Here is a 25268-nt window from a genome sequence, read left to right as displayed (position 1 = left end):
TTTTTCAAACATCTCAATTGCTTATACTGTCATCTCAAGAGATTCTCACTTGACCGTTTTGTCCTTTTCTTCTGAATTTCCTCTTCTTCCTTCCTCCCTGTAGCCCAGAATCTGAAACAGAAACAACGCTCCTCTTTCTCCATTCACTCACCCACATTATACAGTCTTCTCTCTGTATCTCACTTCGTTTACTCATAATTCACCGATTACTCATGAGGATCCCCTAACGGATCGTCGTTCTGAGGTTAACAAATTAGCTTCTGAAACGAATCAGAACCAGAGACTTCTCGAATGGGGTGCTTTCTAACTTGTTTTGGTCCCTCCAAAGACAAGGAACGAAAGCGCCGGCGTAAACACCCAGTTCGACCTGCACATCAGGTAAGTTAATCACCTTCCTAAGCTCTGATTCGGAGATCTCCGTTCTGGGTTTCTCGATTTTGTTTTTATATTTCTCAATTTACTCACTGGGTCAAGCTCTGTTTGCAGATCAATGGAAGCTACGAGCCAATAAAGCCAACGCCCACTTTAAATCAAGAAAGCAAGGAAACACCCATTAGCCTTGTTCCAGAACAAAGGTTGATTCTGGAATTTTTGTGTGTTTCTTGATTTTTTCTTGGTTCTTGTTCTAAAAAATGGCTAACCTTTCGTCAATTTCTATGCAGGGATAAGCCTGAGGAGAAATTGAACCTCAGTCCCAGAAAAAAAGTGACTTTCGATCTGAATGTGAAGACCTATGAGCACGTACCAGCACCTGAAGTCGCAAATTGTTCATTCGAGAATGACGGCGTAGAGGAAGAAAGGGAAAAGGAAGAACCAAAAACAGCAAAAGCGAAAACAAGTGAATCCCTTTCGGTTTCCGAGGATGATTCCATCACATCGAGCTTGGGATCCTATCCCTCAAATCACAGATACCAAAATTGCAGAGACAGCGATGATGAGTATGATGGAATTGAATCTGATGATAGCGATCTGGATGATGATGAGGACGAGGACGAGGAGGGTTTTGAAGATGAAAATGTTGAACCAACAGAACTCAAAGAAGAATCCTCAGAGTCGTTTTTCTCTTTACCTACGGAATCACGGACACAGACTTGTGTGACTCCACCAAATGAGAAGGAAGTTAACAGTTGCACCAAAATCTGCAGTTCACCTGATCAGGAACTGAAGACACTACCTTCGAACCAGAATGCTAGAGATAGGAGCAAATATGTTCATTCAGTGCTGAATCCAGTTGAGAATCTCTCACAATGGAAAGCTGTCAAGGAAAGACCAAGAGCAGCAGTAACACCACCATCAAAGAATCAGAAGGAGAACACCAATTTCGAGCAAGAACCAGTGATACCCTTGAGTCCAGAGCCAACTTTGAAGCCACTGTCACCTCTGAAATCCAACCCAAGCTTCAGTCACTCTAGGCCTAAAAATGAAGAGATCAGAGTTGATGCCAGCCTTTCAAACTGGTTGGTGTCCCCTGAAAGCACACCTAACACACAAACTAGCTCATTCACTTTTGCCAATGAGTCGACAGAGAAAAGCAGATCACAGAGATCAAGTTCACCAATAAGTCCAGAAGATCGACCAATTTTAGGCGCGTTAACGGTTGAAGAGCTGAAACAGGCATCAGCATCTTCATCTCCAAGAAAGTCACCAAGCTGGAGCCCTGATGAAATTCCAATTATTGGTACTGTGGGGAGTTACTGGAGTCATACAGGTCAGGCCATGGATTCAAGCTCTGGTTCTTCATGCAAGGGCATACCCAATACAACCAGCAAATACAGAGAGGTATCAATGAAATAGTGTTTCTGGTTTTGATTGTCACTGGTTTGTTGGAGCTTCTAATATGATAAGTGTGTCTCTGTGACTCTTAATTGCAGGATAAGAGAGTGGTTTGGCACTCTACTCCTTTTGAGAGAAGGCTGGAGAGAGCTTTAAACAAAAGTTCTGCCTAAGTTTACACCTGCAAAATTCTAGACAAGGGGTGAGATATGGAGCTGGGAGTGGTTTGAAGTTGTGTAGTTTTCAAGGTCATTGATTTCCTTTCCTTTATAGGTTTCAGAGTTTAGTGATACTGTTTTGTGTCTATCTGTGTGTATTGTCCATGAATCATAAGAGATATACCATTTTGTTGTTTGTAGTTTGTAATGCTAAGTGTTTGTCTGCTTGTGAATTACTGTTACTTTGAGGAGATTGGGAATGACAATAGTACATACTTTTAATGGGATTTAATTTGATCATTTATCGAAGAAAAGCCCATCTTCTTTCTCTTCTCTCTCTCTCTGTCTCTCTCTGTCTCTCTTGAAGGAGGGGGTAAAAACCTTGAATTGATGATGTCTATTCTCCTGAAATTTAAGGAGCTGAAAAAGGGTTTCTTCCATTAGTTCCATTCTCCATGTATTAATTAGATCGAGTATCCATTGGATGCTTCTCTCCCTTGTGGCTGGACATGAAGGGCCAAGATCACAAACTGATTCAACTTGAGCTGAAAAGGGAACAGCTTTTTGAGTTTTGTTCCATGAAAGATAGCCCTGACATCTTTGAAGGGAAACATATAAAGATTCTTTTTCCTCTTGGCATTCTACTGCAAAGCCGAAACTTTGTCACTGGGAACCTATCTGTTTGTCTCTTTTTGTATTTTGTAAAACAGCAATCGCAACACTCTCAAAGTAAGAACACCCTCACACCCCAAAACATCCAATAAAAACTGAAGGTTCCTTTAATTCTATTTCTTTGTCGAAGAGCTAAGGGAAGAAAAAAATTACTCTTAGAAACTTGACGTAACTACACTGCAACATTTGGCATTTCTAGAGATGTGAATGACTGAAACGTGCTGAAAGGACTTTAGGATGCTCTTCATGTCATCCACTTCCCTGGTAGGTCAGCCACCCAGGTTCTTACCAGTGGAGAGGCAACTAAATTGCCTCTAGGGGATTGGCGAAATTGCTTTAGTGTTGCGGCAACACTGTATAGCCTTACGGTCTAGATAGAAACTTGTGTTGACCACTCGTTTTGCCTCACTTCGCATAAGTGATCTTTTTTGAGCAAATTTTAACTACCAAACCAGTGGTCAAGACTTTGTCTTGATCACAAGTTTCAATTTGAACCGTATGCTGCACGGTACCCAAGTAGAGCTCAAGGGTCGGACCCCCCCTTCATGGTGGACAACATCAAACCTCCTTAAGTGCTGAAAGCTCTGCTTCAAGAACCAGGCGCCCGCCAATATGTTTCACAAAACCACCTTTGGAAGCACCTGTATGACCAAGTAGAGCCCATCCAATTTGTGTAATTCTTGCTTTCATTAACTGCTGCATTAACATGCTTAATAATTCCTTGTGGAGGAGGCTTCCGCCTTGCTCTACCTACAACAGCCATGGGCCTAGCATGGCCACCATACATGAGGTCCAAGCTTCAATAACTAAAGCCGAGAATTCCTTGATAAGTCTATTAAAATTCTAGCCAAGGCATCCATTTGCACTGACGGGTATACAGCAAGGTTTCCAATCATGAGAGTAGTCTTAAACATCCGCCTGAACTTGAGTGATACAAGAGAAGAAATTTCTGTATTGCCTCTGCTGTTATTTCTAGCAGCTGCATAGACATGAGGGATCGAAAGAAGAAATTTCTCTAATGCCTCTGCTTTGATAATTCTTTACCAATTGAAGAAAGATGAAAGGCAACCAATTATATATTAGTTCAGGGAACAATTCAAAGAAATATACAAACTAAAATCAGCAAATACACACAAAAAAGTAGAATTGGGGAAAAAACAGAGAAAAGAAGTCAGATTATCAGTTCTTCGTGCAATAGGATCGTATTTGGTGCATGAATATATTTGAAGACATGTCACATGAAGTAATCAGAATCCCATACAGATACAAAGGATCCATGTCTCTTAACTATACATTAGATTTTTTAAATTCCCTCTCTCATAAATCTGCTATCATCTTAACGAGTGGATCCATATCAGTGAAATCTGATAATTGGAGTGTCCATACCGCAACTTCAAATTGGTCAGGCTTATCGATGGAGAGATTGCTTCTTTTCTCTTGTTGACGGTCCATCTTAATGGCCATAAGCTGGAGAAGAATAACTAAGAACACGATTAAGTAAGAGTTGGAGGTTGCGGGTCCTTTCAATTCTACTCAGCTGATAAATTTGGTATTTGACCTGATCTACAGTATGGTACAGATACAAGAATCTGAATCATCGTCATCAGAGTCACTTGTATCACTGCAAGCACAAACAGTGGACTTTGGTGAGAAGATGAGACATGAACACTTACAAGTAAGCTTATGCTAAGAAAGAAAGCAAAAGAATGACGGTTGTGGAACAAAACAAAACCAGTTCAAGGCTGTGGAACTGTCATCAGATATGCATGGAAACATTCTTGATGGTCCCCTTTTAGCCCTTTTACAGTACTTCTGCAGCATGGATAACTGTGGAAAATTGGACAGACATCATCGCCTTTGGTTCAAACCAAAAGATGAGACCTAAAAGAAATCATATGATGTTCCTTCCTAAAGTAATAGCCACAGAAAAATATATTTATATATTTATTAAGCATGAAGACATCTTCTTGAAGCTATAGCTTCTACCCAAGATTAACTGTTAAGGCACTAGATGAAGTGCTCTGTTTCAGAAAATCAGCCTGATGTAATTCCAGAGGACAAAGGTTAAAAGCAGAGCACAAGTTATCTTTAGAATATAGCTACAACACCAGATTTAGTGCTTGTGACTAAGACTAAAATCCACTTATCGAAACAAAAATAAAAATTAAATAATAAAGCCAATTTGCAGCTTCTTGAATATGACCAGTCCTTACCGGTGCCTTTGAATAGGTTGCGTTCATTCTTGCAGCAATCGTACCCCCTCAACTAAAGATATCTCTACCCCCAAAAAAAAAAGGCGTACCCGACACAAACAGGTCCCTCCACTAGGGGACTTGGGGAGGGTCATAGTGCAGCCTTGCCCCTGCTTCTGCAAAGAGGCTACTCACAGATTAAAAAACCATTGCCATTTGTTCTGCATTCTGACAGATGGTTCAGAATGTCTTGGAAATAACATTGAACTCATACAACAGGATCAAAGATTTTTTTTTTGTTGGGCGAAACGGGGTCAAAGAATTGGGAATATTTAATACAGCACACTCTATGATGTGAACCAATTATCATATAACTATATCCCTCAATACCTACTTTATAAGAAAAAAGAACTGCATTGGCAGAAAGAGAAATATCTGAGAAAGCTGAAACTTTAAATAGAGTTTTATCTTGCAGAAGGTTACTAAAGTGAGGCCGAAGGCTATACAGGTACTTAAGTTTTTTGAAGCATATATTATGACTAGAAATATTACAAGAAAAAGTAACCTAGAATTTTCTAAAGGGCAACCGATACACAAGTAGATCATACAGTTTGGAGTTAACTCCTATGTGTACATAGAATAAGATTTAATGGAAATATAATGAGTGATAGTCAGACAATACAGCGAAAAAGCACAGATAACTGAAGTAATGCATACATCTATCTTGATTCCTGAGATATTTTGTTCCTCCTAGACACCCACCCCCCATAGGGACACTCGCCCAATTATCTTTTTATTTCTCAACAACCAGATGTGGCCTGAAACTCACAATTGGTGTAATTCTTAACTTCACGACAAAACATAAGAAGTTGTAGAATTTCAGAAGGATTAGGGAATTTTGCTGCAAGGTTTCTGTCATGTGGCAAAGTCAAATTATTTGAAATCCTGCCACATTACTACACAGTGAAATTTGCACACAGTTGTAGAACTTCTGATATTATGGGGAAGGTTATTAGTAGCAAATAGAATATATTCAAATTATGGAAGAATCTTATGGGATTTCCAGAATAAGTAGCCAAAAATGAATCTAATCAGTTAATTTGTGCACCAGTATCCACTCTCTTAAGGTTGTACGGCCGGAACCAACAGAATCCAATAATGACAGCAGTTGGAAGTTTGGAAGGCTGGATAAGATGAATATCCTAAAATGCCTCTTGTAGAATATGTTGATGACAAGTTCTAAATACAATTCAAGAAGGTGAAGGGTTTATCAGGAGTATACAGAATACACTATTCGGCATCCATCGTTTTGTCAATATTTTACGTGTGTTATACAAACAATGCATTAATGATCAAACTACCAATCAAAAAGACAATATTAAGGTGGGCAAGTTTAAAATAATCGGAAGAAGTACTGAAAAAATAGTTGATGTCTAGTGAAAGATACAGAAACAAAACATCTTGTTGTATGTCATTTAATGCCTCAAACTGCCAAACAAATAACACATGGGCAGGTTTTAAATATTTGAAGAAGTGTTGAAAGCAATAATTGATGATGACGGAATCTGAAAGGTGTGGTAACAAAAGGACAAGTTCAATATCACACTATCAGGAACCAGCCAAGCACATTAACCCCACCATTGGACTGCATCATATTCTTATTGTTCAAAGTTCTGACATTTTATCAAACAATTTAAGCTAGCCTAGACATTCATCACTTCAAATTTTCAATGACTAGGCGTGCATAATTTGTCACTGAAGAAATTTACAACCAGCTCAACCGAGCATATTGATTTTAGTGACTAACCGGGAAAAGAAGAATCCTTCTCCAGCAACAGATGATGAACCACAACTTTTTGTCTATCAAAAAGACATAGCAGAAAAATCTTACAAAAAAAAAATGCATTAGAGAGTATAAATTATGTGACTAACTTCAAAAGCAAAAAGTTTGCAGGCAAAGATCAAAGGAGGTCAAAAATAAAATGGAGACATCATAGTTACTAACTTCCTAACAATGCTAATGCATCACAACGGGTACATGGTAGGAAAAAAGAGTAGCACAGAGCAAGAGTGAGCCCCATGTATTACCTCGGTTGGAATTCCAAAATTTCCACAAGCTTATCGCCATTTCTGTCATTCCACTGCACTTTTTGCCTCGATTTCTTGGGGTTCTTTGATATGCCACCCCTTCGAGGGGATAGCAAAGACTTCAATTCATCATTTTCTTCTTTGTCAAGTACAACCTTACCTCTCTTAGGATCTATTGCTGCCGAGGGCTTGCTTTTACAGCCATTAGGGTTAGATATGTTCGTAGCCATGGATAAAGGATAGCAGATCAGTTGATCCATTAGTCCAAGTTAAAAGAGGATTCGCAATCAGTGGTCGATCGAAAAGCCAACTCCTTTCCACAACGAATGGATAAATCCATCCGTTTCGACATAGAAGATCAAACCCTGGTGCTCTTAATGGAATTCAAAAAGGACACTCGGCGGATTCACCAAGACCAATTTTGGCGTGATTATTTACTGAATTAAAGTTCTCCCTGTACAGACAATTGAAAACAATTCTAACAAGAAATCAAACCTGGAGAGGAATCAGACACAGAAGAAGACATTCCTAAGCGGAAACATATCCTTCTTCTGCAAACTTCAAAACCCAGAAGAAAAAAAAAAAGGAAAGTGAAGGAATTGCAGAAGAATGGGAAAAAGCACGAAGACCAAAATTAGTGAGTCCTGCCCCCTACGGGTTGGTAAAATTCTTACTGTACAACAAGAAAATCCACCTGTACGCTTTTTGTTGGCAACAGAGAGGCCATGCTCTTCAGACTTTAGTTTACAGACGGGGGCACTGATGATGTAGATTAGGGCACAGGTGTTCTGTTTTTTTTGACTTTGCTTGGGTGGGTCCTACACATTTAATGCACGAGACCATCAAGTTGGCCGTCAGATCAGAATTTTGATATCGACATTAAAAGTCAACAGTTTCGATATTCAATTTCGACCGAGATTTTGGATCTGATGGTCCAAAATCTCGACTTCACATTCATGCACATTTAACGAGCAAGATCCAAGCAATTTCGTTTATTTTGAGGAGACAGAGATTAGGGCATAGATCACACTCTTCAAAAGTGGATGTTATACCTCCATGAAAGGTAGAAACGACTTACTTCCAGCTAGCTAAGGGTATCAACTATCAAGAGTTACATTCAGGTCAATTTGAGTCTGGATCATCCACCGTGATGGGTGCTCCCCTTACACTTCTTAGCCACAAAATTAAGTGAGTCCATAGATAAAAAAAATATATCAGAGGAGGTGAGACCTATACCAATACCTTGTGGGCCCCCTTGTATTCTGTGGTCCAGAAGCCTTCGGGAAGCACTTTGTAATTTTGGGTTCTAATTGGTTTTTATCTAGAGTAGGTTTTGATTCAAATTCGATTAGTTGTTGAGACCATTACCAATCCATCATCTAACAAGAAAGATAGACAAGACTCATTCCCAACTCGATAGAGATGTCAAGTTGGCAACAGTCTGTTCTAGGTTAATTTTGATTTGTGGTTTTTCAGTTTTCAGCTAAAACCCAAATTTGGATGATGCAAAAATTGAGCTTGTAAATTGTAATTCATACTAAAATAAAAATTAACTTTTAATTTGATTTTGGGTTTGGATTGGTTTCAATTTGGGCAGAAGATTTGGGTTTGCATTACATCGGATTTTGAGACCATTACCAATCCGTGATACAAATGTTTCAATTAATTTCAAATTGAAGATGATTTTCGGGACTTTGATCTTTAAATCGTATTACAATTAGTTGTGATTTTTAAATTGACAACCCCCACACCCGGACAAATGTGGTAGGCTTTAATTTTTGTCTATATATAAGAGTTGTCACCATTGTGTCAAAAACACATCTACATACGTGAATTTTTTTTTGGGAAAATTTTCAATGCCACCGCTTGAGTTATTCCTTAATGGTAATACAACTCCTTGAGTTATTCAATTTATCAAATAGACCCCTTTATTACTTAGTCTCAGTTAGTTTATACTAATCTATTTTCAATATCAGCCCCACCACCCTAATATTTTTTTTTTTATGCAATAAAAATTAAAATAGCATTAATATGTTCTAAAAGCACTTACAAATATTAGATACTGTTCTATTATAGTCATCCACCTGATTAGCTGCTATATTAGCATATTTTTCAAAATAGATCTAAAGCACTGGGTTTGGGAATTGATCGTACTTCACATTTTTTGTTGTCTTAGCAAGTTCCATTGGCATAGATAATTCCCCAAGAGACCATGTTTCTCTTGAGGACCATTGTAATAGAGCTGCAACTTGTATATTATTGGTCCATATTTCTTCTATCTGTAGTCCACTTCCTGCTGCTTGTTCCATCCTTAGTTGTAGCCCAACTAGCATTGACTGTTGGAGGCGCTTGCAAGTGGATACGAGTCAATTCTACTTAAATGGGACTATAAGCAGATAATCAAGTATCTTGAGGACAAGGTACAACCACCAATGACATTGGAGCCCTTGATTCAAGATATCCACTATCTGATTAATAATTTTGTGCACTTTTCTTGCTTATATTCCAAGGAGTTCTAATATAATAGCAGATATCCTAGTCAAGAAGACCCTAAAAAATGGCCAATTTCCACTAAGTGGTTGGTGGAACTTTGTTCACCTCCCACCCGCTTTGAATAAGATTGTTGCTTACAAAAAAAAAAAAAAAAAAAAAAAAAAGAAGGTGACACTAGTTTTAGTAGTAACAGTGGGTAAATTTAGAACTTTTTTTTGTTGTTGTTGCCAAAACACATACATGAATAAGATAAAAGAGATGATCATTTTATACTATCTTATGATTGGGTATGAGACATCACTGAGACAAGTTTGATGTTTATTTAGCGTTTCACTTACTTAAGACCATGGATAAAACCACATCTTGTATTTAAATTATATGTAACAATTACCTCTCTAACGATGTAGTCAATGCGCCTTAGCTGGCATGAATGAACCTTGGTTAAAAAAAAACAAAAAACAAAAAATGAATATATATGTTTCGAAAATTTATTATTGTGTCAATTTTAAAAAATATCATTGTAAATGATAAAATAAAATTTTATTGTATTAAATAACTTTTAGGAGTAAAACAAGGTGAACAATATTTAATCATGGTCAGGATCAATACTTGACCGCGTGACCGTTGAGCTAGTGCTAGTGTATGTGAGAGAGCATCTGGTGCACCAACAACAGCATACATGAAGAGTTAGATTAACAAGGATAGATGGACGGATGGGTAATCATTTTAGAGTGTTTCTTAATCCAAGTGATAGGTAGGGAAAGTAAAGCTCTTGCTTCGGGTGAATGCTAGCATGATTGTCAACTTGAAAGTACATTTTACTTATATTTTACTGTATCAGTAGCTCCTCAACTATGTCAATGCAGTCTTCCCTTCCACAAGTTTCCTTTGAGCCTCACAAAGTGAAAGCTATCTTCATTCCCACCTCTCTGGCTTTCTATATATGCCATTATGTATAGCAAGAGAGACAACCAGTTCTTATACAGGAGCTGAGGATGGCTTGTCTGGAAAGGGCTTCGCCAGCATTGAAGGAGGTCTTGCTAAAATTGCACCGGTAATTGACGAAACTTAGCCTGTTATGAATAGGATCTATATATTGCAGAAGCTGCTGCACTGTTTCATCCATGGCTTAGTTACACTGACCTGCAGCAATGGGACAGCAATGTCTATTGCTTCTGAGGTCAACACATGATTGATTAACTAGAAACATGAAAACCAAATGAGAAGAGCAAAGCTGGAAAGAACCCCTGATCAATAAACTGTGGAAAAAGAAGAAAAGAAAGAGGATGTAATCTTACAAGTTTAAAACTTCTACCCAGGAGAGTTGGGGGGGGGGGGGGGGGGTTGATTACTCCTCAGAAATCAGAAAATAGCTTGCTGGGGCCAGTTCTTATGACTAGAAAAATACGATCCGTCTCCTAAATGGAGTCAGGATCAGAAAATATGCTAGGATTTCATTCCCCCCTGCTCCTTCTCCTTTGTTTCTGTAGCTTCACAACTTTTCACCAGCAGAATCCATCTCATGGCTGCAAGTAATTTACTTCCTACTGCTTGCAATGTTTGCAACAAGCCATGACATCTAGCTAGATTTAACACACGAACGACTACACCTGTGACTTTTATTTAAACTCAGAAGGTTTCAAGCTGAACCTTCATTGAAGAATCTTATACACATTTATGGTTGATTGATAAAATGCCAGTGTCAGTTCCAGAGTATTTTGAAACAGATCAAAATCTACCAAATAACTGATGCTTCCTTTACTCTGCCACAGTGCTGAAATCCCGATGGAGATCGATCATCATATACATGAATTTGGATCTGTCCAATACCATATCCAGGTAGTATTACCTCCGATCAACATATAACTTTGCTGCATTTATTCTCACAATGTTCATATCTTTCAAGAAAGAAAATTTAGACTTTTTCATGCTTTCTATAAATTCTTTCCACTGAATTAGTGAGACAGAGATGTTGTATACAAGGCTTCCAAATCATTCCACCATTTACATATGCTGGATTTCAACTATCTCAGAAAGTTTTCTTACAAGTGAACTGCATCGAAAATGATCTCACCTCTTCCATCAAAGTTGAACAAAATAAAGAGATGGTCCTCTTATCCACATACTGAACAAAATAAAACTGCATTTGTTTTTCCACTGAATCATCTGATGCATGAACTGACAAGGTAAATGTTACACAGGCTTCTCAATCAGATCCTCATAATGTCTATTTGTCAGTATCAACTCCAATACTGTCGAAAGGGATCTTGCTCAGTGATGGACTGCCATCTAGGACTTTGCAGACTGTACAAAGAACTTGTCCTAACATTATTGAGATCGTTGAACCCCCTAAAGGAGGATATCAACTTACTCTAAAACTCATGTTTGACAAGATTCCACATGGAAAAGGTTTGGTACTTCTTCTCATGGCAATGAGTGCCGCTTGATTCGTGCCAGCTAAAATAATGCACTTACGGTACCTAATATTTGTTGCATGATTATTTTTGTTTTTGCATCAATTTTCTCACACAAGTTGTGGGGGAAAGTATACTCTAGGAATTCATGATTCACTTGTTACTGACTGGAATAGCCTCTGGCTGATTACCATGCACACACATTCACGTGAGCACTTGAACAGGTTCCATCACACTGTGATGAGACACCATATAGACATTCTTAAACATACCACAAGTGGGAGTGATCAAACAATTGAAAAGGTTATATAAACTGAGTTCTGAAAATATCTTCTACGATCTCAAAAGAAGACTTGTATACTATTCATACTGCATGAGTGAATTCTAACTAAATGAGTTTCAGAGAAAGAAAACTAGAAATGCACATATAGTGAAAGAATCTCCCCTCAACTAAAATTTTCAATACCCCTTTTTCTTTCAGCACACCTGTTTTGTAGATTTGATATGACAAGCTTAGGAGACCATAGTTGTGCTACAACTTGCAGTAGGAAAAACATCACTTCCATCTTGGGAACAAAACCCCGCATCTAGAATTTTTTCACGTCCTAACAGAAGACAAAGGTTTGATAATTTATCACGATTTAAAACATAGAGCCATAAGCATGGCAGCCAGCAAGGGGTCTTAAATAATGACTCGATTTCCTTTCTTATTTTAATTCAAGATTGGAAACCAAACAGCTGAAAGAAAATTCACCAATAAAATAAATCCAATTATCACGCATCTCCTAAGTCTCTATTTACCTTTAAACTGAAAAGCTCTTTCACATCTCTCAAACTTTTGCCTAGCAATATTTTTTAAGGATCAACTGGAGAAAAATCGATATGCACCTAAGAGAGAAAGAAATACATTTTCTGTAGTAAAGAACTAAAAAGGTATGGTATTAGAGACATTCCAAGGAAGTGACCAGACAGGGGACAATTGATGTGAAATCAATACTCCAGCTCTACAACTTACAGACAAATAACAAATGCATTTATTTTGGTAATAATAACAAATGCATTTATGACATTTGACAATGCATACTAAGTCCAACAAATGCAATAGCAAGACGAACTGATGTTTTATGAGTTACAAGTATTAACTTTAGGATGATAGGGGAAAGCAAGGAAATGACTAGGATTGGAGTCATCAGCACAGACTACTGTAGTCTTGAATAACAATGGTTATGCCTTGCATAAAGTGATTGGATGGACTTGTTCATTCAGGTAGTTCACCAAGCCTAATGATTGGAGTTCAAGGCATTACCTACCCAATGAAGTGGGCTTTGTTGGACTGCAGTATCCAGACCTACTCCAACAGTATCCAGACCTACTAGATGAAGGAAAGCTATCTGGATAAGGAAAGGTACCTGTAACAGGGGAAATATTCCTAGAACATGGCAGTCATGTACTCATGAAGGCATTCCTTAGGCATCATGATGCAGATTCAAGATTCGGGTTGCAGTTCAGCAGGAAGAATACCAGAGCTTAGGTTGAGTTCTGGATTGGAACAGTTTCCTTGTCCAGTTTCCAGAATTGGTTCACCAATTGTAGGGTTGGATTAGGAATGTTCTTTGTTCCTTGTATTATTATTATGTCTCGTGTTCTGCCTTTTTTAAACCTCAGACCAGTTTTTAAGTCCTATTCAGTTTAGACCTTCTACTTGGTGTGGACAGGACTATAGGAGGAGGTTCCAACTTTGTTTTGATTTCCATTTTTCATATTTTTTTTCTAGAGTTGAATCTAATTGGCTCTACGATATCCTAAGACAAGTTTGAATCAATCTTATCAGTCCTTAAATACATGTAGAAGGCTAGGCATTCACCACAATCTTTTTTTTGGATGAATACTCCCCACAATTCAGTTGAATGGAATTGGCTTTTGCCCCTAGTTCTGTGAGATTCAGACCAACAGTTTGATGCAAGGTGAATCAAAGCCTTGATGGAATTTCCAGGCTAAATTCAGGTGGGAAAACTGAATGACTTCTCTCTCTTCTTTTCTTCCTTCAATCAAATCTGATCAGGAGAAGGAGATGTAGTGGAGTGCTGTTTGTTTTTTGTTACTCATCCTTCTCCTAAGTTTACTTCTAGTTTTGTTTTTTCAGAAGCTCACCTTTTCATTGATTTCAGTCATATTTCAAGTCTGATTTCTAAAGCTCTCTCTAATTCAAAAAGTTCTGAAATTTGATATCTGATGAATATTTCTCCTGTATTTTCTGAGTCTGCTTTGCCATTTTCTATTCTCATTGATTACCATCTGAATCCTGTAAAATAGACAATCTGATTCTAGTTCTATAGCTATTCCATCTCAAGTAGGAGTCTTCCAAATTTTGGAATTAGACTGATGATTTCTTGATATTTTATCTGCTCTCCAAATAAAGCTGAGGCACTTGACCTGCAAAGTGGTTAGATGTGGCTCACTAATATTCTAATATCTGACTTCTCTTAATTCTGGTGCATAGTTCTTTGACTGCAATTCTGGAATTCCTTCAAGTTCTAAAAACCTGATAATCCAAGTTGGATAGAAATACATAACGTCATGGTGGCATGGGTAACCTTGGCACAATAACAACCATGCCTCATACCAATGCAGTGCCCCTTACCACTTCTCAGATTGTTATTGTCTCAAAATATTCCCTATCAAGCTGACCAGACAGGATGTACTCAAGTCATTTACCATTTCCTTATATTTCTTTCTTGCTTTTTTCTTTTCTCTTGACAGTGGAGCAGTAATGGTAACAACTGTATTAATATAAAAAATATCCTACACATTTGCCTCCTGAACGCTGCATCTAGGAATTAATGGAGATAAATGAATCATTAAGTGATGACTATATCTATCAATTTATTACTGTTCAAACAGCAGGGCTAGTACCTACCTTAATAAGACATACATTTTCTCCAACTTGTTTTCCCTCAGGAAGTGTGAAGGTGATCACAGACATTTCTTCGGTGCAATCAGTGATACTGAGCTCACAGCTGAAAGAGATGTTGTGGAAGCTTGGTTCTCAGGATCTCTCTCTAGTGATGTACAAGCCCATCAAACTTATCTATCATCCAAGAGAACCTTTCTTTATTATCAGAATGGTAATTTCTTTGTCTTTCATATCCAATCTCTATCCAACTAAATATACAAGGAACCATACTAATTTAAAAGCAGGAGAAAAAATAAATCTTCAGCAAATATAACTATTCAGTTTGTACTTGTGTTCACCAATGTATGGCTTTTTTCTCTCTAGTATGGTTTAAAGGTCATATCCCCCGCCACTCCCTCACCCTTTGGAGAGCCCTAAACCTAGCCTTTCCCACCCAGGCCTTCCTCATTAGTCGTCATATCCCAGCTAACCCTAACTGTATCCTTTGTTCGAATGGTTCAGAGGATTTAGAGCACCTATTTTCCTCTTGCCCTTTCTCCAGTTCCCTTTGGGGAAAAGCCCTTGCCTCCATCTGGCCCCATTCCCGGGCTCCTTTGGTTTTGATCGTGACTAGTCTTGGGTTTTGAGTAATTTTTCAGGTACTTCCATTTGTGACCGAATCAATTATCTTGTCTTTTGTGCCACGGTCCACCACCTATGGAGGGAGCGCAATCTCAGGAGATGGACTTCCAAATCCCGCTCTCTAGACTCGATTTATAATGCCACCTATTTTGATGTTTCTGCTAGGCTTCTCTCTATCCCCCACCCCCGGTTGTTGACTACCCAAGGAACAGGCTCATTGTTGTCTCCTGGGGTCTTAGTTCCTCTTTCCAGTCTCCTACTTGAAGGCTGGTTCCACACCCCCCCCCCCCTCTCTTGTATCATTCTTTGTTCTTCTTGCCTTCTTAATATAATTATTTATTCATCAAAAAAAAAAATTCTGTGAAGTGCATCTAAATTGAGTTATACATGGTCAATTCAAGAACTTTTCAGCGTCAATTACTTTTATGACTAAAGCTGAAGTTCTCCTCATAGAATCATTCTCCTATTAACATTATAGAAGAGCAGAGTCTGATCGATGTATATGGTATCTAATTGCTTATGCATTTCACATTGACATGATGGTCCTTCAATGTGTTTCACAGCCAAAGAAGATCACTGCAGTATTTCCTATGCGTTTCAAGGACAACACAGATGTGATTATTGCTACAGCCTTCTTCCAGGTTGTTGGCTAATATTAACTATAAGTATGTTATATCTTTTGTCAGCAATGATAATATACAATCATATACCCCTTATTAACCTACTTGAAATAAAAACAGGAACTCATGGATGTGGGAAGTTCAGCAGAATGGGCTAAAGCGCCACCTTGCACCTGGTCACCCATTCCTCCTCCAGAGTTAAGAGGTGAAACTTTTGAAGACCTGAGTACAAATGGAGGATTTGTCTCCTTCGGTAAGGATTTGGAAATCCTAGTTCTTGACAGCAACCAGTTCAAACTTCTGAAGTATGAGTGGATGAAGAACAGACAAACTTTTGGCCACTGACTGAACAAGTCCCCCTATGGCAGAGCCTTCCAATCATATTTGTAGAATAATTTAGTTTTGAAATGAGAAGTATCTCACAAGTGGACCAATGAAGTACTACATTCCAATCAACATAAATTCACAAGTTCATGGAAAATAAGATGGCACTAAACATTCAGAAATTGATTTTTCTTCATAGAAGTGCTTTTTTTTTTTTTTGAATAGGTAAACTGCTGGATTTACTCTAATTAATTTCCACATCACATGCTTACAGATATTTTTTCACGTCATGTTGAAGGAGAAAAGCTTGACAGAACTGCATGGAGTCTGTTGAACTTTTATGCTTATGTGAAGTATCATGTAAAGGTAGAGATCCCACATTTTACAATCAGTGTTTGATTATTCTGTAAGTCACCGGTACTTCCTATATATCCGGCTAACAAGACTAATTCTATAGTGTACCCGAGGCTTTATACAAAGAAGGATGAGGACACGTTTGGGCAGTCTGGCACAGGTAATAGATCTAAATCAGATGCCAACTTACCTTACTGTATATGTCATGCTAAATTTTCACCCCTCTGTGTGTCCAACTAGCAGGTCCTGCAGGAATCAGGGATAGACAAAGTTGAACAGAAAAAAGAAGTCCAAGGTGAATATATACAAACACATGAAACATATCTAAAGTATCATTCATAAAATTTAAAATACCATGAAACCAGCATGTGGCCCATTTCCCAGATACTTCAAATGTATGCTTTCTTGTATAGTGTAGTTAATAGTTAATTTTATGCAAAATTAAAAGTCGTATACTTGAAATGCCAATACCGTTGCAAAAGTAATAGATGTCAATAAACTGAACAGAGCTGGTATATTACTAACATGCTACAATAAGTTTATCAAGGTGGTTGATTTTAAGACATTTTACTAAAGATAACCTGGTGGTTTTGTTGCAGGGTGTAAGTACATGAGGAAAGTGCTAACCTTCTCAAAACCAAGATTCCTTAAGTGGAAGTGTTCGAGTCTTAGCAAGAAGATCAAGAGAATCCATTCGCCAATTAAAGTTCATGCATTCAATCAATTCCGTCGACGATTGTCAAAAACACCAAAAGTTAATGCCATGAGAAGATACAGCAAATTAGAGTAATTATAATGATGCTGCTAATCACCTTTTCTTGCGGTCCTAATTTGATCTGTAACGTATGGAATGTATGCCACTAATTTGATGACTGTAACAGTATTGAAGCAACCACAAATAAAACGGTACTGATTTCAGATGATATGCAGAGCTGAGTTATTTTACAAATTGTCTCACTCATCTGAGGAGCTTAATGTTTGAAAGTGACAAATAAAAAAGAAAATAGCCCACATGCCATGCTAATTATCAGGTCTTGGGAAAGATCCACATCCCATCAATGCTAGTGAATGTAGTCATACCGAGCTTGCAGAAACCCCTTGTAGAAAAGAGAATGCCATCGAACTATTACAAACCATACACCATGATCCGCGTCCTTTGGTCCTAGATGCAATATAGTTTGCACAAACTGTCCTGGAAAGCAACCTTTGAAAAGGAAATCAAACCAGTGACTCTATTCTATACATGTTAACCTTTGTCAGGACTAGGAAGAGTGTTAACCAGCAAACAGCAACAATAACCACCAAAGGTTTTCAATGTTAAAGTTGGTACTCCAATTAATGGATTTTGCTATTTGGTTATATATACAGCTTTGGACTTGAATAAGCTGAACAATATATTATATTAAACTGATGATCTGATTTCATAATTGTGGAAAGTGAACAGGAAGAATATACAACTCGATTATGATTTTTGAGCTATGAAAATAAAATTCCTGTGTAGAACAGCAAGTAATCAAACAGAACATGAACCTACATTCCAGTAGAAATGAGGAAATATTTCACTTAAACTGACGAATTCCATTAAGAACTTACTTCTCTGTAATTGAATACAAAAAAACAAAGACCCAACAAGCCTACTCCAACTCGAATTCAGGTAGTGGGTGCATCAACATACTTTCTGATTCGGCATCTGCTAGTGATGGACCAGCACCCTCCCCGCATCTCAAGTTGCGATTCCAAGATAGCGCCCCAAACAGGCTGAAACTCATGGTCAAAATTCCAATCAAATGTAACACAAAAAGTAGATTCATCAAAGCCACACCTCTAAGTCTATCATCTTCTAGATCGCACTGAACATCAGTGGTTGGTTGAGCAGGAGATAATGAGATCTTACGACAACCCTTTAATGAGAAGGTATCAGAATACAAGGACAAGCCAGCCTGCAAAATCCAAATCCCCTTGAAAATGATACCTGAAGACAGCCCAACTTCTGCAAAAAATGCAGTAGGCTTGAAGGAGAGATAAAAGCAAGCAGCAGCACATATAAGCGTAAGCCCACCCAACAATTCATAAACACGACCACCAAGCCCCGTAATTCCCTTTCCCATTACCGAATACTCTATAAGAAACACAATTCCAGCGAAAACATAAACAAAACCTTCGTGCATTAGATAAGGCTCGATGTTTTCTCGGACAATCACCAAAACGAGGAGGACCCAGAAGAGACTAACAACTGCTGCTTGCTGAAAGAAAGCGAATCGATAGTTCGAATAACCAGAGAAGGTCAAGAAGAAGAAAATTTCCGAGAATGACGCCATGGGAAGGGCAACAAGGAGTATGTATAAATCAATATTTTTCCATCTGGGTTCTGACATATACCATGGCTTTGATCTGAAGGCGCATGGGTTCTTGAGGTAGAGAGAAAACACGCAAAGGAGTCGACGAATTCCGATGGGAACAAAGAACAGAAATGCAAAGAAATTAGTCGCTAACGATTCCATTTTTTCTTGTTGAAACTCCTTTGTGAGAGAAAGAACACTTGATACTTGTCTACTCCTTTAGCAGAGATCCAAATCCATGGCAGAGAATAGTTCATTCAGTGTTACCCTTTAAAGATTTGGTGGAAGTAAAATCTTGCAAAGACGCGTTTGATAGTTCAATTCATCTGAGAGCGTACCAGTTTGACGGAAGAGAATTATTTTCTTTTAATTCATCACAGGGTGTCAATCGATTCAGTTTCGATTGGGAACATAAAATGTAGAAATCAAACCGAACAAACAATAAGTCTTTTAGAATTTTTCTAAAGCCAAAACCGAATCGAAAAAGCAAATCTTAGATGATCATAGTCCACCAATGACCATATTGCTAGGAAAAACTAGTAAATTATATAATTTGTCATCCACATTTAATTTAAATTTTAATTTTAATTTTAAAACAATCGGTTTTGTTTCTGAATGAACCCTTTTCTGAGAAAATTATATATAATACCCTCTAGAATCTCGCAAATAATTATGTGAAATTATTTTTATTATGTATACACCCTTGTGTTTTAAAATATATATCAACCCTCCATTGAAAAATAAAATTAAGTGATGATTCAACTAAGTGATGATTCAACATGTATTATAGTTTCTAAATTATCTTACCAAAAGTTAATATAATTTGATTTTCAAAATAAAATATTCATTTTTTTAAAGAAAATTTTCAACCATTCCTAAGTTTACCCCTAATATTAATATTATTTTTTAAATTATTCAATTTATCAATTGACTCTCTATAGGGAAAATTTTATCAATGGCACTCTCTGCTGTTAAAACATCAAAATTATGTGTAAACAAGTTAAATTTTTTAAAATGACAAGAATATCCTTAAAAGAAAAATTCTATGCTTGAATCACATCTAGCTTTTTCTATCGTATGAAACTATTAGTCTATTACTCTTTTCTCATTCTTGCATCTTCATGATTTTTTTTCTCGCACGAACTTCCCTCCCCCTGATGAACTCTTTTCCAGTCTTTTTTCCTTAAAATGTGAAAGAAATATTGAAAATAACAAAAGCTAATTGAAACTAACAGTGTTAATAAGAGGGGTCTAATTCATCAAATTAGAAAACACACAGGTGGAACAGTAAGAGATAACTCAGAAAATGGCACTGGAAATTTTCCTTTCTTAATTTCAAAAATTAAACGTAAGCACTAGAAGGCTAATAGAATCTCAAGTGCAATAGAATTTAGGGCATCTGCATAGAATTCCATTCCTAATCTCAACTTCCTTCTCTGAGTATGCCTTGTAGAAAGGATATTTCTTAAAGGTAGTAAGCTCTTCAGACCAGTTCAAATCCTTCAACAATTTGATCTTTGCCTCCCAAGTAGATGAGCAACAGAAATCAGTGCACCATTCTCTGCTGAGTGATTACCAAATGTGCACAGCAGTGCACTCTTTATTTGCATTCTTTCACTCAAGAGATGGACATGAAAAGAGGATTTTTGCATTCCCTGCTTCTGCGAGTGAAAACAAAAATCCATCAAAAATAAAATATAAGAGACTTTTGATCTCATACATTTTAGTGCAATTCAATATAGATATATATCGACTAGTTTCGTATCTAAGGATGGAATGTTCTCAATTTCCTTTGGTTTGCATGCCATGATAGGTTATTATTGATTAATGCTAGGATGACCAAGTAACATCTTATGTATCATGAATCTTATAACATCTTATCTCATGCATCTCCTCTAGTCAGGTCTTTTGGATGGCCTTCCAAGATCGTAGAAGAAATTAGATCAGTATTGAACATTTAGAGAAGCGAATGCTACCGCTAATTGAATGTCGGAGGTACCACTGGCTTGGAGGAATTCATTAAGGGCCGGGGGGATCAATGATCAAACTCGGCGGTGGGGTTTTTGAAATTCCAAATTTTTTATGCCTCGCTTTGATGTGGTGCCGTTCCCCCCTCGGTTGGGTGTTTGTCTTCCCGGTTTTTTGGCGGTTTTCGGGCCATTCTTTACAGATCCCCCACAAGAATTAGAGGAGAATTTTCACTTGGATTTTTCAGAATGAAATGCTTAATGAATATATCAATACAAACACTTCAGATAAATAGGTTCTTGAATAGAAAAGAGACGAATCTGTCACCCAAAGGGTTGAATTATGAACTAAACACAAGAAACAGTTTAAAAGTCTCTTCCCCCAACCAAAAACAAGAACATCAACATAGGCTCTCAATCTCTTCATATTCAGTTTACAGGAAAGTAACCAAAATATCACAAATAATAGAACTAAACAGAACAGGGAAGAAGTAAGTTTTAGGAGAGTTGGAAATGAGATTTCGACCATATCTGCAAGTGGGTTGCAAAGAAAGCCATACTAGGAGTTTTTTGGCAAATAAGAAAGAATCAATAAGTCTAATAAAATAAAAACTTATATTACACTTGAATCCCAAAATTTTCATTAATCCATTGATTCCTATATTAGTATGTTTCTCACTCACAATTTATTCATCTGAATGCAGCACATCTCAGCCATGAGACACCTCCTTGGAACTACCTGGAGGTTGAACTCCATGGAGACAAACCTGATTGCTGAGAGGACTTGTAACCAAGCCTGGATGAATCATATGGCTGTAAATATGAATAAATGCACAACAAACATCTTAAAAAGGGTTAAAGTAAAGGTTAGAATCACAAAATGAAATAGCAACATTCAAGCAGTTCCACCTCCCTCCATCTGATACAACTAATAGATCTTGTCCAACAACTTTGAGACTTTATCATCACAACTTTGCATCTCATACACCTTCATTAATTCAGGAACTTTATCCTCATACTTCTTCACATATCTCATCAAGAAATCTTTCTCGGTCATATTGCATGCAGTAACCAGAGTTGACTCTTTCAAGAGAATCCCTTTTGAAATTAACATCTTGCAAACCTCCACCCTGGGGATAATCCTTTCTTTGATGCTGTACAGTAGAAGCCTTGGATACCTGGAAACAATTGAAGCATCCCAATTGAGGGCATTTGCATAGAATTCCACCCCTAGCCTTAACTTCTTCTCTGAGCATGCCATGTAGATAGGGCATTTCTTAAAGGCAGTAAAAATTTGCTCTTCAGACCAGCCCAAATCCTTCAACAACTTGATCTTTGCCTCCTGAGTAGACTTGCTCATTGAACCCAAGGTGTGAATTCCAATAGTAAACATTCTTGACTCAGGTTGAAAACCCAATCCCTTAAGGGTCTCAACTGTCTCTTTTATCTGATCAGGTTTCAACATCAAATTCCCTGGCTGAGTCATCATCAGGTGAGCAATTCTTGAGTCAGGCACATTCTGACTCCTCAGGAAATCAATGTTGGGCTGCAATCTTAATGCAGGATTGGCAGAAAGTATCCATTTAGAGCGCTTCAATGCTTTTAACATATTCTCGCCCGTTCCAACAAAGGTTGCAATGATATTAAGACTGGGAATTATCTGGGTTCTTAAGCTTCTAACTAGAATACCTGGATTTGAGGCAATCACTTTTGCGAGTTGGAAACTCGATAGGCCCAGGTCTTGAAATGGTTTTAACTTGGGCTTGAGGGTATCATCTACTGAAGAAAGTAACAACTGGGGCTTCCCGGAAAAGAGCTTTGTGATATGGGTTCTTTGAAAACCAATGCTTTCGAAGAATTCCAGAACAGAATCTGGGTTCTTTGTACTGTGGAACCTGCGATAGATTTTGTTGGCTGCAGAAGCAGCAGTTTCTGGGGATAAACCACATGAATTTACAAGGTAATCTACGACCTGAGGTAGTTGGATTCTGGATTCTGAAATGTTGGAAAAAGATTTTAGGGATAGGTTTTGAAGGACACAGAGATGCAATGCATCTCTGCTGACGAAATGTCGAGGCCTTATTAAAGAGAAGGAAAGCATGGTGATCGAATTATCTAATCTTTGTCGAGTGGGTTCTAATTTCTCATCAACAGCATCTTTAATCTGGAAGAGATCGACATGATTTTTTGTGCATTCCCTGCTTCTGCTAGTGGAAATAAAACTCCCTCAAAAATAAAATCACAAAACCCAGAAGGTAATGTGAAACTAGTACTCGTCATTAGATTCGATCTCTCAAACCGTCATTTTCTCAAGTTTAGTCTTTGTGCAAGAGGAGAACACCAAAATGGAGTGGGGGGTGAATAATCAATGGTGACAAGTTCGGAAGCTTACCTGAGGTTCTATGATCGAGCCAAAACGCGAAAGAGAGAGTTTGGGTTTGGGAACGTTCAAGCTTTCTGCTACCCCCACCTTATTCCCTGGTTGCAGTTCAAGTTCCCAACCAAGCGTTGATTATAGAGGTGTGGTAGAAGGTTTGCCGGCGGCAGAAGGTGCAGAGATTGGGAAGCACGAACGGGGTTTTCAGATGAAAATTTAGGGTTTTTAAATTACATAATAGGTACCTAAAGTTTTTTCTTATTACCAAATAAAAAAAAAAAAAATTTGCTACTGGTGCTTTTTTTGCTACTAGAAATTAAACGTCGCCCGATGGATACAAACCCAAGACCTCCCCATGGGAATCTGGGGAATCTGGGCTTTTAACCGCTCTACTAACTCACCATTGACAAAAAAAAGACCTATTTTATTTCGCCACATACACTCTACGTCCTTTTTAGCTTTATAACCAATTTGCTATTTATGAAAAAAAAGAGAAAAAATTTGAATATATTTTGCCTGCTGTTCATGTACCATCTTCTTCCCGATGAGTCTAGATAGTCTCTTCCTACTGTTGACCTTGAATTACTGGGGAACCACATGATTAGGATGATGGATTTTTTTAATATTTTATTAATTTTTACTTGTAAACCCCACATAATTTGTGATGTCACATTGCTAAAATAGTACTCAAAGGAGATGATCCATATTCATTATCTATATCTACTTAAACTCTTGCAAATGTTTTTAGAGGAGATGATCCATATTCATTATCTATATCTACTTAAACTCTTGCAAATGTGCCTAAAATAAAAAAAAAATAGACAAAAGCCAAGATTTATTATGAGAAAAAAATTAAAAATATTATTTATAATATGGGAGTTGAATCTAAAGATTTCTTTTTGGTAAAAGTTGAATCTAAAGATCTATGCGACTGATAAATGGCAAAGGGAAAATCACATGCAGAGCATCAGATCTAAGCTTATGAAGTCTGGGATTGTATTAATTATTGGCTTTTGAACATTTGTAAGATGGTATTGTTCAAAGTAGTTTTTTTTACGTCTAGTTAAATTAATCATTTAACCAAATAATCAATTAAAAAAGAAAAGAAAAAGATAATATTAAAAATGCATAGAGCACCGAGCAATGTCATGGATGGTGGAAGAATTTAAAAAAAAAAAAAAAAAAAAAAAAAAAAAGAAAAAGAAAAGAAAAGAAAAGAAAAAAAGAAAGAAAGAAAAAGAAAAGAAAGAAAGCAAAAGATAGGATTTAAAAAAAGATGAGATATGAGTTTGCAAGGGGTAGGAGATTGGTCGCATAAGAGTGTGGTAGCAAGGAATGAAGGAATGAAGGGAGAGGACCCTCATTAAATATTATGGATTTTTTCTTTTTAACCGTTGCATTAATTAGACATTTTTACCATAGTATCCCATATCCGTGGCAAAAGTTCATTTGCAACTGACATTTTTCTTGTAGCGGAGAGACTCAAAAAAAACAGTATCAGGTAAGTCGTGGTTGTTCAGATCAAAGACCGTAATATTAGTATTCAAACTTAGACCCTCTTTTAACTGTGGCTTTTGGGGGGGAATCTATTTTCTTTGGCTGTTCAGATCAAAGACCGTAATATTGGTATTCGAACTTAGACCTTTTAACTGTGGCTTTTGGGGGGGGGGGAATCTATTTTCTTTTCTACCATTTTAAATGTTTCAAGATTTGTCTTGGCTAATACTTGTTAATTCAACAAAATCTAATGCGAGATTAGAAACTTTGGTAGGGATTGTATTACAATAGAGTGGGGTTAAGGAATAGTAGTAGGTAATTAACTTAAGGGTATATAAAATTTAAAATAGTAGTAGGTAATAAACTTATGTGTTGACACCTCTCACAAACTCCTAACTCCTACTACTCAAATTACTGTGGCATTATTCTTGTAAAATATCTAATCTATCCATCTCTAACACATCT

General features: G+C 37.4%; 4 protein-coding genes across 8 annotated transcripts; 2 read left to right on the top strand and 2 right to left on the bottom strand.

Annotated features, from left to right (window-relative positions):
• Nucleotides 1-68: 68 nt before the first annotated feature.
• LOC149003137 (eisosome protein) lies at nucleotides 69-2236 on the top strand. The gene is made up of 4 exons (XM_089137510.1): nucleotides 69-378; nucleotides 487-575; nucleotides 663-1779; nucleotides 1872-2236. The coding sequence occupies exons 1-4, from the start codon at nucleotides 292-294 to the stop codon at nucleotides 1944-1946; spliced, it is 1368 nt and encodes a 455-aa protein (XP_088993636.1). The 5' UTR covers nucleotides 69-291; the 3' UTR covers nucleotides 1947-2236.
• A 931-nt stretch (nucleotides 2237-3167) lies between these two features.
• Nucleotides 3168-7653, bottom strand: LOC149003136 (uncharacterized). 3 transcript variants are annotated; one of them, XM_089138366.1, is made up of 3 exons: nucleotides 7558-7653; nucleotides 6884-7441; nucleotides 3168-4224 (listed from the first exon to the last, which is right to left on the bottom strand). In XM_089138366.1, exons 2-3 carry the CDS (start codon nucleotides 7141-7143, stop codon nucleotides 4167-4169), a joined length of 318 nt encoding a protein of 105 aa, XP_088994492.1. In that variant the 5' UTR covers nucleotides 7144-7441; nucleotides 7558-7653; the 3' UTR covers nucleotides 3168-4166. The 3 variants fall into 3 exon arrangements, with proteins under 3 accessions (XP_088994492.1, XP_088994493.1, XP_088994491.1); XM_089138367.1 differs by having other exon boundaries at nucleotides 7578-7633; XM_089138365.1 differs by having other exon boundaries at nucleotides 6884-7651.
• Nucleotides 7654-10059: 2406 nt separating this feature from the next.
• Nucleotides 10060-17441, top strand: ARPC2B (actin-related protein C2B). Of its 3 annotated transcripts, none has more exons than XM_089136954.1 (10): nucleotides 10060-10430; nucleotides 11149-11215; nucleotides 11578-11785; nucleotides 14749-14915; nucleotides 15889-15966; nucleotides 16066-16150; nucleotides 16544-16635; nucleotides 16727-16783; nucleotides 16864-16918; nucleotides 17223-17441. In XM_089136954.1, the coding sequence occupies exons 1-10, from the start codon at nucleotides 10372-10374 to the stop codon at nucleotides 17411-17413; spliced, it is 1059 nt and encodes a 352-aa protein (XP_088993080.1). In that variant the 5' UTR covers nucleotides 10060-10371; the 3' UTR covers nucleotides 17414-17441. The 3 variants fall into 3 exon arrangements, with proteins under 3 accessions (XP_088993080.1, XP_088993078.1, XP_088993079.1); XM_089136952.1 differs by having other exon boundaries at nucleotides 10063-10430; nucleotides 16066-16198; XM_089136953.1 differs by having other exon boundaries at nucleotides 10065-10430; nucleotides 16066-16198; nucleotides 16867-16918.
• Nucleotides 17442-18257: 816 nt separating this feature from the next.
• Nucleotides 18258-19124, bottom strand: LOC149003134 (uncharacterized). The gene has a single exon (XM_089138806.1). It carries the CDS (start codon nucleotides 19122-19124, stop codon nucleotides 18258-18260), a length of 867 nt encoding a protein of 288 aa, XP_088994932.1.
• Nucleotides 19125-25268: the final 6144 nt, after the last annotated feature.

Source organism: Hakea prostrata, chromosome 10 (genome assembly GCF_041222555.1).
Source record: "Hakea prostrata isolate BN-2017 chromosome 10, UWA_Hpros_2, whole genome shotgun sequence".
NCBI classification, from domain to species: Eukaryota; Viridiplantae; Streptophyta; class Magnoliopsida; order Proteales; family Proteaceae; genus Hakea; species Hakea prostrata.
This window is presented reverse-complemented; position numbering and strand designations above follow the sequence as displayed.

Bases quoted from the DNA above. Each gene is read 5' to 3' on its own strand.
- LOC149003137 (XM_089137510.1), top strand. From the start codon at position 292: ATGGGGTGCTTTCTAACTTGTTTTGGTCCCTCCAAAGACAAGGAACGA. The intron at 576-662 runs GTTGATTCTGGA...ATTTCTATGCAG, and splicing joins AGCCTTGTTCCAGAACAAAG to GGATAAGCCTGAGGAGAAAT. The intron at 1,780-1,871 runs GTATCAATGAAA...TCTTAATTGCAG, and splicing joins CAACCAGCAAATACAGAGAG to GATAAGAGAGTGGTTTGGCA.
- LOC149003136 (XM_089138366.1), bottom strand. From the start codon at position 7,143: ATGGATCAACTGATCTGCTATCCTTTATCCATGGCTACGAACATATCT. The intron at 4,225-6,883 runs GTAATACATGGG...TTGTGCTTGCAG, and splicing joins ATTTTGGAATTCCAACCGAG to TGATACAAGTGACTCTGATG.
- ARPC2B (XM_089136952.1), top strand. From the start codon at position 10,372: ATGGCTTGTCTGGAAAGGGCTTCGCCAGCATTGAAGGAGGTCTTGCTA. The intron at 11,786-14,748 runs GTTTGGTACTTC...GTTTTCCCTCAG, and splicing joins CAAGATTCCACATGGAAAAG to GAAGTGTGAAGGTGATCACA. The intron at 16,636-16,726 runs GTAGAGATCCCA...CTAATTCTATAG, and splicing joins ATGTGAAGTATCATGTAAAG to TGTACCCGAGGCTTTATACA.
- LOC149003134 (XM_089138806.1), bottom strand. From the start codon at position 19,124: ATGGAATCGTTAGCGACTAATTTCTTTGCATTTCTGTTCTTTGTTCCC.